Here is a 12,435-nt window from a genome sequence, read left to right as displayed (position 1 = left end):
TTTATACTAAAAAGTTCTGTTTTGGTTTCATCTGACCTCATGACATTATCCCAATCCTCTGCTGTATCATCCATGGTATAAACTCAACTCGTCGTGTTTGGAGGAAGAATATTGAGTTGCATCCCAAGAACACCATACCTACGGTGAAGCATGGGGGTGGAAACATCATGCTTTGGGGCTGTTTTTCTGCTAAGGGGACAGGACGATTGATCCGTGTGAAGGAAAGAATAAATGAGGCCATGTATCGTGCGATTTTGAGCCAAAACCTCCTTCCATCAGTGAGAGCTTTGAAAGGTTGACCAAATACTTATTTTCCACCATAAGTTACAAATAAATTCTTTAAAATTCCTACAATGTGAATTCCTGTATTTTTTTTTCACATTCTGTCTCTCACAGTTGAAGTGTACCGATGATTAAAATTACAGACCTCTGTCATCATTTTAAGAGGGAGAACTTGCACAATCGGTGGCTGACTAAATACTTTTCTGCCCTACTGTATATGTCCTTGGAGCAAGGGTGTGCAAACTATGGTCTGCCGCCGTCTTTAGTTTGGCCCGCTAGACGTCATGAGTTTTTTACATACCCAAATTAATTTTGAATATCTGACAATCTGATTGCTGCAAATTTGCTTCTAAATTGTGGACATTTGTGAGTAAATCAGGTCAAAGACCATGATTTATAAAAAATCAGTACATGATTTATTTGTATGACCCAATCAAAAAACCTTCCCTAATCATGGTAAAAAAATAAAAGTAAAAATGCAACCAACACAAAAAGTCAACACACATAACAACCTGCTCACTGAACTTTGTGGATAATATTTAAAAAACGTCCAAGAACCATTAAAAAAAATAAAAATAAATTACACCCATTACAAAACATCACAATGCATAATAAAAGAAATGTAATACACTCCACACTTATCCTTATACATTTTTGGTGCATTTTAGCTGCTTAATATTTCTGATTGATTACAAAATGTTCTGGAGGGGTGGGGGAGGGGGGTGCTGGAGCCTATCTCAGATACAATCGGGCGGAAGGCGTTGTACACCCTGGACAAGTCACCACCGCATCACTGGGCCAACACAGATAGACAGACAACATTCACACTCACATTCACACACAAGGGCTAATTTAGTGTTGCTAATCAACCTATCCCCAGGTGCATGTCTTTGGAGGCGGGAAGAAACCAAAGTGACTGGAGGGAACCCACGCAGTCACGGAGAGAACATGCAAACGCCACACAGAAAGATCCCGAGTGCGGGATCAAACCCAGGACCCTCGTATTGTGAGGCAGATGCACTTACCCCTGTACCACCGGGCTGCCCCCATTTCTATTATAAAGTAGTGAAAAAGTTCTTACTTATATCTGTCTGTAAACTTACCATGAAAGCGCTAAAACCTACTGGTGTAGTGAGAATACATTATTCACCCAAGGAACTTTAGCTATTAGAGAGTTCCGATCGGACGGTTTTTCATGGCCTTGTTGTTTCTGGATGAGGAAATGCTGCTCCGCGATTGATTAAAGTAAAGTCTGAATGTCATTAAAACATACCTGTGTAGTGAGTTTACATTATTTACCAAAGGAACTTTAGTTATTAGAGATTTACGATTGGCCGATTTTTCACAGCCTTGTAGTTTCTGAATGAAGAGATGCTGCTTCGTGATTGATTGAAGTAAAGTCTGAATGTCATTAAAAAATACCGATGTAGTGAGTTTACATTATTCGCCCAAGGAACTTTAGTTATGAGAGTTCCGATTGGACGTTTTTTCACAGCCTTGTTTCCGAATGAAAAGATATTGCTGTGTTATTCATTAAAATAAAGTCTGAATGTCATTGAAACATACCAGTGTAGTGAGTTTACATTATTCACCCAAGGAACTTTAGTTATTAGAGAGTTCCGATCGGAAGGTTTTTCATGGTCTTGTTGTTTCTGAATGAGGAGATGCTGCTCCGTGATTGATTGAAATAAAGCCTGAATGTCATTAAAACATACCGGTGTAGTGAGTTTACATTATTCACCCAAGGAACTTTAGTTATTGGAGAGTTCCGATTGGACGTTTTTTCATGGCATTGTTGTTTCCGAATGAGAAGATGTTGCTCTGTTATTAATTAAAATAAAGTCTGAATGTCATTAAAACATTACGGTGTAATGAGTTTACATTATTCACCCAAGGAACTTTAGTTATTAGGGATTTCCGATCGAACGGTTTTTCATGGCCTTGTTGTTTCCGAATGAGGAGATGCTGCTACGTGATTGATTGAAGTAAAGTCTGAATGTCATTAAAACATACCGGTGTAGTGAGTTTACATTATTCGCCCAAGGAACTTTAGTTATGAGAGTTCCGATTGGACGTTTTTTCACAGTCTCGTTGTTTCCGAATGAGAAGATGTTGCTCTGTTATTAATTAAAATAAAGTCTGAATGTCATTAAAACATACTGTTGTAGTGAGTTTAAATTATTCACCCAAGGAACCTTAGTTATTAGAGATTTCCGATCGGAAGATTTTTCACAGCCTTGTGGTTTCTGAATGAGGAGATGCTGCTTCGTGATTGATTGAAGTAAAGTCTGAATGTCATTAAAACATACCGGTGTAGTGAGTTTACATTATTCACCCAAGGAACTTTATTTATGAGAGTTTCGATTGGACGTTTTTTCACAGCCTTGTTGTTTCCGAATGAGAAGATGTTGCTCTGTTATTAATTAAAATAAAGTCTGAATGTCATTAAAACATACCGGTGTAGTGAGTTTACATTATTTACCCAAGGAACTTTAGTTATTGGAGAGTTCCGATCGGACGTTTTTTCATGGCTTGTTTCCGAATGAGGGAATGCTGCTCCATGATTGATTTAAGTAAAGTCTGACTGTCATTAAAACAGTTAGCGCCATCTTTTGACACTTTCTTTCACTCCCGTCCTTGCACGCTACACCGCTACAACAAAGATGAAAAGATGACGGGAAGGAGACGCTGTCGAAGGTGAGTCACGTAAACAAAACTGCCCGCAAAAAACGGCGCATCCTGAAGCAACTGTCAAAAGATGATCCGTAAAACATAATCTATGCAACATTTTGACCAAAGAACCACCATCACATGTTCTGTAGACCACAAGGAAGTCTTTTACATTTAGAAAAAAAAAAAAATATGGCCCCTTTAGAGCGCCCTATTGTCCGGAAAATCCACTAAATTGCATAGATTCCAGCATTAAGACTACACAATGATAATCAACTATTTTGGGACGGAGACCCCAACCAATGAAGTTGTAGCCAAGACTGTAGTTTGATATCAATATCAGTAAGACAAAAATGGACAATGTTAACCTTGATGCAGTGCTTGAAGCCGTAGGAGGGTGTCTTATCGCAGCCGTCTCCGTGCTCCTCCCTCCTCTTGCAGAACAGCAGCACCGTCTCGTAGAGGAAGAGGTGTCTCTGCATGGGCTTGAAGCGGGCCAGCTCCTTCATGCGGGTGGACCCTCTCTTGTGGCTGATCCACACGCTGAAGGGCCCTTGCATCAACACGCGGCCCAGCTCGCAGATGTCCCCCTGCGTGCCAGAACAGCCGAGTGGCATTGGTCCGCAACCGGCAGCATTTCCACCGGGTCTCACCTCGTATCCCGTGATGGCGATCTGGTGCATGGAGTCGTTGACCGACTTGAGCAAGTCCAGCATGGCTGTTAGCGCCTCCTGCAGCTCGGAGGAACCCTCGCAGTCTGTGCTGTATTTGAGCAGCTCCTGAGAACACATGTACAGCATCCCACGTAAGTGTCCCATGTTGCCATGGCAACAAAATGCCATATCATTTGTTGGTGAGTTCATAACAATAGAATATTTTCTATCTGATCAATTAATGTCAGAATAATTGTATCGAAGTTATCACACAACTTCTTTGTTACATTGAGATCAGGTCCCCTGCGAGAACACAAAAGATGTCTTTCATCTTATCAAGGCTTGTAAAACTCCACCCTGTGCGGTGGGATGCGACATAGAGGCGTCGGTTTCTTTGACAGCCACAGGAAGACATTCTCCTGACCCGAGATCTACAAAGGGGAGAGGAAGCAGGACCTGACACCGCTTCAGGCACCTTTTCTTTGAACTGTTTTATGACCGAGTGCAACAGCTATTTATGACCACCTCCCCTTAGAAGCAACTGCGTAATGTAATGTATTGCTATGTAAGCAGAAAAGGCCCAAATAAAAGTGGAGGCATGGAACTCCCTCGTCAGAGCGTGTGGTGACGCTGTACAAGGATGCAGGCACACAGGCGCCCTCATCATGAGCTAATTTGAATCCTGTCTCTTTTTGATTTCTTTGCTTCTTGTCTTGTCTAATAGATGTCATCGGTGTTTGAACATGACAATTAGTACTAATTAATGTATGATACTGTATATACTAAGATGATTTCATATGATATGATATATAATACGATACACAATATGGTAAGTATGATACAGTAGGATATGACAGAGACATTACGATATTATATATGTTGTATGATACATATATCAGGACTTTAAAGTAAATAAAAAAATACAAAATGAAATATAGAAACTGATTATCATGACCCCAGAAAATATATTAAAAAATTCCATGAATAAAAATAAAAGGAAAAAAAAACACAAGTAAATAAAAAGTTAAACATTTCAACAGTACCAAAACAAGTCTGAAATATTTTTTTTTTAATAATGTCATACTTTTTTTTCCTCTTTGCATATCACAATCAGTCGGACTTCTATCTACTCCTTCCATAAATTGAGAATATCCTTTAAATGCACATATTTGTACATGATAGGCTTTCTTCTACTTCTTAGGTGATACGGTCAAACAATACTGAAGCGTCGATGCATGCCAAAACACAAGGAGTGATACTGTGTCCCTCAACACCTTGATACGTGTGTCACTTTAAGAAAAAAAACATGTGACCCATACAGCTGCAGTGTCGTCTGACTGAACTCTTTTTTCAATTATTTTGAGCTTACTTTCATTAGACTCATTGTTTTAAGATATTTGTTTTACTATATTTTGTAGGGGTGTCCAAAAAAAAAATCGATTTTAGAATGAATCGCAAGTGTTATTTCTAACGATTCTTAATCTTTTTTTTTTTTTTTTTTAATAATTTTCTTAAATCTGTCCAGTCAAGCCTTAGACGAGGCACCAAGCAGTGTGGGTGGGAAGCGTTTCCACAGAGTGTTTCCAGAGCCTAAAATGCGGGTGTCAGGGACAGACGCGAACAGAGATTTTCAAAACAAAGTTTTAAAGCTTAGTGATGTATCAGATTTATCAGAGAGTAAGTGGATTTATTTTTTACTCTTCATGTTCATATTTTGCGGTGTTTGTTGCATTTTTGTTGCGTTTCGCTTGATTGTAAAATATGTGGATGGAGAGGGGTTGTGACATTCATACGTTGTCAATATTCAGTGATTTATCCTTCATAGTAAATATTGTAAATCCCACATTCTTTATTTTCTTGTACATTTTGGGTGTCTCATTCAGTAAAAAAATTTAAAATTCCATTTTGTATTTTAGGGCAGTCTGTCATAACGTTTTTAGCATTCACTCATTATTGTGAAGTTTTGTATTAGTGTTCTTAAATATAGAACCCAAGCACACAATAAGTTAGGCGCAATACCATTTCCTAAACCCTTTCGGTCTGCAACAATTTTTTAAATTTTATGTATGTATAACTGTTTGTTTGTTGACCGAAGAACAATAAACTTGAACATATACTGTACAGCAGATTTTCAAATTTTACATACATATATACATACATATACACATTATATATATATATATATATATATGTATGTATATATACACATACATACATATGTACACACACACATATTTTTTTCATATATATATATATATATACATATATATATATATATATATATATACACACACATAGATACACACACATAGATTATATGTATGTATATATATATATATATATATATATATATATATATATATATATATATATATATATATATATATATGTATGTACAAACCCCGTTTCCATATGAGTTGGGAAATTGTGTTAGATGTAAATACAAACCGAATACAATGATTTGCAAATCCTTTTCAACCCATATTCAGTTGAATATGCTACAAAGACAACATATTTGATGTTCAAACTGATAAACCTTTTTTTTTTTCGTGCAAATAATCATTAACTTTAGAATTTGATGCCAGCAACACGTGACAAAGAAATTGGGAAACGTGGCAATAAATACTGATAAAGTTGAGGAACGCTCATCAAAGACTTATATGGAACTTCCCACAGGTGTGCAGGCTAATTGGGAAAAGGTGGGTGCCATGATTGGGTATAAAAGCAGCTTCCATATTCAACTGAATATGGGTTGAAATTGATTTGCAAATCATTGTATTCCGTTTATATTTACATCTAACACAATTTCCCAACCCATATGGAAACGGGGTTTGTATATATATATATACACACACACATACATAAGTGAAATGAATTATATTTATATAGCGCTTTTCTTTAGTGACCCAATATCTAAGTTACATTTAAACCAGTGTGGGTGGCACTGGGAGCAGGTGGGTAAAGTGTCTTGCCAAAGGACACAACGGCATTGACTAGGATGGCGAAAGCGGGAATCGAACCTGGAACCTTTACATTTCTGGCACGGCCTCTCTACCAACCGAGCTTTACTGCCAGATAGATAGATAGATAGATATACCAGCCACTCCGAGTCACAATAGTTGTCCAGGCCTGAAGTAAATAAAGCATTATTACATTTGTGATAGCATGAGAGTCTACCCAAGGTTGTGGTCGTCGCGCATTTCTTCACCGTCGTACCTTTAGCAGCAGCTGATATTTGGTGAGGCGTTGCACAGGTTTCAGCAGGTAAGAGTCAAGGCCCAGTTTGTGTCCCAGCTTCTTCTGACACTCCTTCATGGAGCAGATAAAGAAAGATATTGGATCAAAACAGCCAAAAAGATGAGTGAAGTGAGAATGTGGAGAAAAAAAAAAGCTCATAGAAGGAGAGGAGAAATCACCTGAAGGAAGGCGGAGTCAGAGAACTGTCGCCACAGGGCGTCCGAACGTGGTTTATTCTGACAGTAGCACTCGTACATTTGGAAGTGGTCTTTCTGCTGACACACAAGTCAGGAATAGTTTTCACTCTCAAGACATCCGAGACACATTTTTTCGAAGATTGTCTTTTTGGTACTTAAATTGTCCTAAAATAACATCACACTTTCATCCCAGAAAAAAATGTCCCATTGAAAATTCATTTTATAAACTCATTTTAGGGATGTCAATCCGAACGACTGATTGTCAAAGTTTTGATTTTCCACATTTGTCCACTAGATGGCAATACTCTCCTTTGATAAAGCACAAGTAAAATAAATTGTGTAAATTGTAAATAAAAACAGAACGCAATGATTAGCAAATCCTTTTCAACTTCTATTCAATTGAATAGCCTGCAAAGACAAGATATTTAATGTTCGAACTGAGAAACTTTTTTTTTTTTTTTTTGCAAATAATCCTTAACTTAGAATTTAATGGCAGCAACACATTGCAAAACAGTTGGCACAGGCATTTTTACCACAGAGTTACATGGCCTTTCCTTTGAACAACACTCAGTTGTAGTTTAGGCTTCATACTGCACCACACATTTTTTTAATGAGACAGGCAGGCCAGTCTAGTACCCACACTCGTTTACTACAAAGCCACTCTGTTGTAACAAGTGCAGAATTTGGCTCGGCATTGTCTTGCTGAAATAAGCAGGGGCGTCCATGAAAAAGAAGTTGCTTGGATGACAACATATGTTGCTCCAAAACCTGTATGTACCTTTCAGCCTTAATGGTGCCTTCACAGATGTGTAAGTTACCCATGCCTTGGGCACTAATACACCCCCATACCATCACAGATGCTGGCTTTTCCACTTTGCGCCTATAACAGTTCTTTTCGTCTTTGGTAAATAATGAATTCTTCTGATCTTGGTGGAGTAGTTTTGACTTGTTACAAATTGAAAATATTGCAAATGTGATATAAAACATGTTTCGGTAGCTTTGAGGAAGCTTAAGAAAATTATTTCCATTATTATCGATAATGATATTAAAACAAGAACTGCATGCTCACCCTCGCGAGAAAGCAGATTCCAACACCTTCTGGAGTCTCGAGGCATCCCTCCAAGTCCTGGAGAAATACTCTAAGTTCCCCCCCAAAAAGGTAAAAGTAGACAATGTCAGTTTTTTTTATACACTAAATTAAACAATTAATAGACAAATGATTAACTACACAATTTGAAACATGAGTATATATTGTACCACCACAATTGTACGTTAAATATGGTTTAAACAGATATAAATTAGTACCAAATAAACCACAACACGTAAAATAATAATAATAATACATTCAAATAACAATATTTATATGATTTAAAAAAATAATCAGTTTTTCAATTGTTATTGTTTTTAATATAGTTTTTTTTTTACCTTCAACAGTAATTTTGCCACCATTTTATTTTGTGTCAAATAAAATGTTTGTTAATTAAATGCAAAAAAATCCTCATATCTGGACAATTTTGAGGTTTTTTTTTTTTAAGGTCAAAGCGTAATTGTGTAAATGTATAGATACATTGTGCTTGTGCAAGGTACTTTTTTCGAAACCTTTATTTTGTCAGTGCAATCAGTCCGGATGTGGTGCACCGCGCTATTATTGTGAAGGCGGGAAGTGTGCTGTGCTGTTCTCACCTTGACGAGTAAAGGGTCAACTAAAAAAAAAAAAAAAAAGAGTTGAGAGAGCTAGCCTCTCAAGTTGAGACTGCTGTCCAGTTTCTCCGTTCATCTTACGTCGATGATGTCGTTCACAACAACACGAGCAGATATGGTGAAACCACCTCGAGTGTGGCGAGCAACGTGAATAAATAGCTCTCTGATTAGTGCTCAACAGCAGGTGTACGTGCCGAACACTAATCAGAGGCAGGTGAAAACCATTAGTACACATGGTAAACAAAACAAACACCCGAAGTGCACAAAACAGGAACTGAGGGAGTCCAAAACTAACAGAACATAACTAAAGAAAAAAAGATCCGGACCATGGATCATGACATGGGGTCTTATGGCCACTTATGTGGACACTTATATTGCCATTTGGTGGTGTCAGAAGGGTATTACGTACAATGGAATTTGGAAAAAAAAAAGTGTAAAAATAAAAATGTGCATGTCACTACACGTGAAGTACACGTATGTGTACTTAAGGCCTAAGTACATCATATCAAAAGATGATTTTTAGTTTGTATTCTAATGAGGGTCCAATGAGCCCAAATAGCCAAGAGAAATGAAAAAAGGAATGTTAAAAAACAGCTTAGGTCTTAAGAGGTTAATATCGCGGTTCTATACTTACATACCCTACAACCCTACCTTGGTGAAATCCTAGCGCAGTGGTTCTCAAATGGGGGTACGTGTACCCCTGGGGGCACTTGAAGGTATGCCAAGGGGTACGTGATATTTTTTTTTAAATATTCTAAAAATAGCAACAATTCAAAAATCCTTTATAAATATACATATTGAAGAATACTTCAACAAAATATGAATGTAAGTTCATAAACTGTGAAAAGATATGCAACAATGCAATATTCAGTGTTGACAGTTAGATTTTTTTGTGGACATGTTCCATAAATATTGATGTTAAAGATTGCTTTTTTTGTGAAGAAATGTTTAGAATGAAGTTGATGAATCCAGATGGATCTTTATTACAATCCCCCAAGAGGGCAATTTAAGTTGATGATTACTTCTATGTGTATACATTTTTATTTATAATTGAATCACTTGTTTATTTTCTAAAAAGTTTCTAGTTATTTTTATACCTTTCTTCCTAAATAGTTCAAGAAAGACCACTACAAATGAGCAATATTTTGCACTGTGATACAATTTAATAAATCAGAAACTGATGACATAGGGCTGTGTTTTACTTCTTTATCTCTTTTTTTCAACCAAAAATGCTTTGCTCTGATTAGGGGGTACATCACTGAAAAAAGGTTGAGAATCACTCCTAGCAGCCCATTAATCTTTTTTTCCCGATTATTACGTTTTCATAATCGTGAGAAGATGCCATGATCGAAATCGAAACTCGATGAATCGTCCAATTCTAGACGAAGGTACTGTGGTAATCGACAAAAAGGACATGCCTGCTGTGGAAATTGTAGATGTCTGACATGTTTCCAAAGAGGACGCCTCTCTTGCTGCGCAGGGCGGCTGGCAGGAGACCCGACAGAAGTGGGTTATCCATCTCAGCCTTGTAGCCCTGCAAAGATGCCAAACGAACATCGGTTAGCGGGCTGGACCACACCACCCGTTGCCGGAAGCTTGGAGGAGAACTGTTCTCACCAGAAGAACGGACAGCAGCTCCTCCACGTAGATTCTCTCCGTCTCGATGAGTTCCCTCATCACATGACTGGGACGCACAAATAAGTTAGTTCCGAAGACATGGACGGGCATAAAAAGGCGTCTCCTCCTCACCGCTTGAGAACATCAGGGCTGTCCTCACCCTCCACGCCGTACGTCACACAGCTGCGACTCTCCTGGTAGTGGTGGATGACCTCGATCTGGACACACCGCATCCTCCTCAGCCATTACTGTTACAACAAAGGCCTGCGTGTGTGTATTTCTTACTGTGCGAGAGTTAGGGCCTTTGCGAGACGCCCGCTTTCCAGGCAGCGGCAGATCAAATGTGAATTTCAAACCATCAGCTGTAAAAGGCAAGCGGGGGGGGAAAAAAATTACTGAACTGTGTTGGTTCACTGCTATGCTGATGAGAGCCCCTAAAGCTGACCAACACGCCGGATTGTAGTCAGCTGGAGGCGTGTCTTAATGATGTTAAACAATGGATGTGTGCTAACTTTTTGCAACTCCACGCCAAAGAAAACAGGAATGCTGATTATTGGTCCACCTAGACACCGACGCCTATTTAGTACTACCACCTTAATATTGTTGATTGTCCTGTCATGTTCAGATGTGCATTGTGGACGCCGTCTTTGCTCCACAGTAAGTCTTTGCTGTCGTCCAGCATTCTGTTTTTGTTTACTTAGTAGCCAGTTCAGTATTGGTTTCATTCTGCTTAGCCTTCCCTAAGCTTCAATGCCTTTTCTTAGGTGCACTCACCTTTTGTTTATTTTCAATTTAAGCATTACTTACACTTTTTACCTCCCGCTGTTTCCAACATCGACAAATCAATTAGCTACCGGCCGCCAGCTACTGATATGGAAGAGTATTACACAATTACTCTGCTGAGCTCAAGACAGCACCGACACTCAACAACAACTACAGATGTCCGATAATATCGGACTGCCGATACTATCGGCCGATAAATCCTTTGAAATGTAATATCAGAAATTATCGGTATTGATTTCAAAATTACCGGTATCAGTTTCAAAAAGTAAAATTTATGACTTTTTAAAACGCCGCTGTGTACACGGATGTAGGGTGAAGTGCAGAGCGCCAATAAACCTTAAATGCCGTGCCTTTGCGTGCCGGCCCAATCACATAATATCTACTGCTTTTCACACGTACAAGTGAATGCAAGTCATACTTGGTCAACAGCCATACCGATCATACTGAGGGTGGCCGTATAAACAACTTTAACACTGTTAGAAATATGCGCCACACTGTGAACCCACACCAAACAAGAATGGCAAACATATTTCAGGAGAACACCCGCACCGTAACGCAACATAAACACAACAGAACAAATACCCAGAACCTCCTTGCAGCACTAACTCTTCTGGGACGTTACAATTTATACCCCCTGCTACCTCCAACCTCAACCTCCTCATGCTCTCTCAGGGAGAGCAAGTCCCAAATTACAAGCTGCTGTTTTGAGGCATGTTAAAAAAAAGAATGTACTTTGTGACTTCAATAATAAATATGGCAGTGCCATGTTGGCATTTTTTTTCCATAACTTGAGTTGATTTATTTTGTAAAATCTTGTTACATTGTTTAATGCATCCAGCAGGGCATCACAACAAAATTAAGCATAATAATGTGTTAATTCCGCTGTCGGAAAGTGGACTTGAGGGTTTGTTTTTCCGGAAGGCAAAGGAAAGTTGGCACGTGCAAGACGTGAATGTAAGTACATATTTTATTTTAACACTAACAAACTACAAAAAAAGGAAGCAAACAAAAGGCGCACACAATAGCGGAGAACAAACGTGACTAACGAAAACAAAAACTAGCACAAAGGCAGAACTATGGACAAAAGGCAAAACTTGATAACTGTGACATAAAAACCAAAAACTTACGTGTCATGGGCAGGAGGGAAACTATGGACAGTATGAGTGACAGGCAGGGCATGGTATGAAGTAGAAGTAAAGTCGCCAGGATGACTATCTGGCAACTACAGGTTCAAATAATGTTGTGGTGATTAGTGACAGGCGTGCGAGTGCAAAACGTGAGACATGTGCGTGACA

General features: G+C 38.6%; 1 protein-coding gene across 7 annotated transcripts in view; it reads right to left on the bottom strand.

Annotated features, from left to right (window-relative positions):
* The window catches only part of mcf2a (MCF.2 cell line derived transforming sequence a), a 77,763-nt gene that overhangs the window by 18,684 nt on the left and 46,644 nt on the right, over positions 1-12,435 (bottom strand). For 6 of the 7 annotated variants that reach the window (XR_009806774.1, XM_061900315.1, XM_061900317.1 and 3 more), the window contains 9 exons: positions 10,643-10,719; positions 10,490-10,575; positions 10,358-10,424; positions 10,159-10,274; positions 8,109-8,178; positions 7,022-7,117; positions 6,822-6,914; positions 3,606-3,731; positions 3,321-3,542 (listed from right to left, as the gene is read on the bottom strand). Coding sequence is in view for 6 of the 7 variants with exons in the window: in XM_061900315.1 (XP_061756299.1) it covers positions 3,321-3,542; positions 3,606-3,731; positions 6,822-6,914; positions 7,022-7,117; positions 8,109-8,178; positions 10,159-10,274; positions 10,358-10,424; positions 10,490-10,575; positions 10,643-10,719 (953 nt within the window). In the remaining variant the exon portion in view is untranslated. The remainder of the gene's footprint in view (positions 1-3,320; positions 3,543-3,605; positions 3,732-6,821; positions 6,915-7,021; positions 7,118-8,108; positions 8,179-10,158; positions 10,275-10,357; positions 10,425-10,489; positions 10,576-10,642; positions 10,720-12,435) is intronic. The other variant, XM_061900312.1, reaches the window with a different exon arrangement.

This window comes from Nerophis ophidion, linkage group LG05, assembly GCF_033978795.1.
Source record: "Nerophis ophidion isolate RoL-2023_Sa linkage group LG05, RoL_Noph_v1.0, whole genome shotgun sequence".
NCBI classification, from domain to species: Eukaryota; Metazoa; Chordata; class Actinopteri; order Syngnathiformes; family Syngnathidae; genus Nerophis; species Nerophis ophidion.
Note: the sequence above shows the minus strand (reverse complement) of the source record. Positions and strands in the feature narration are given on the sequence as shown.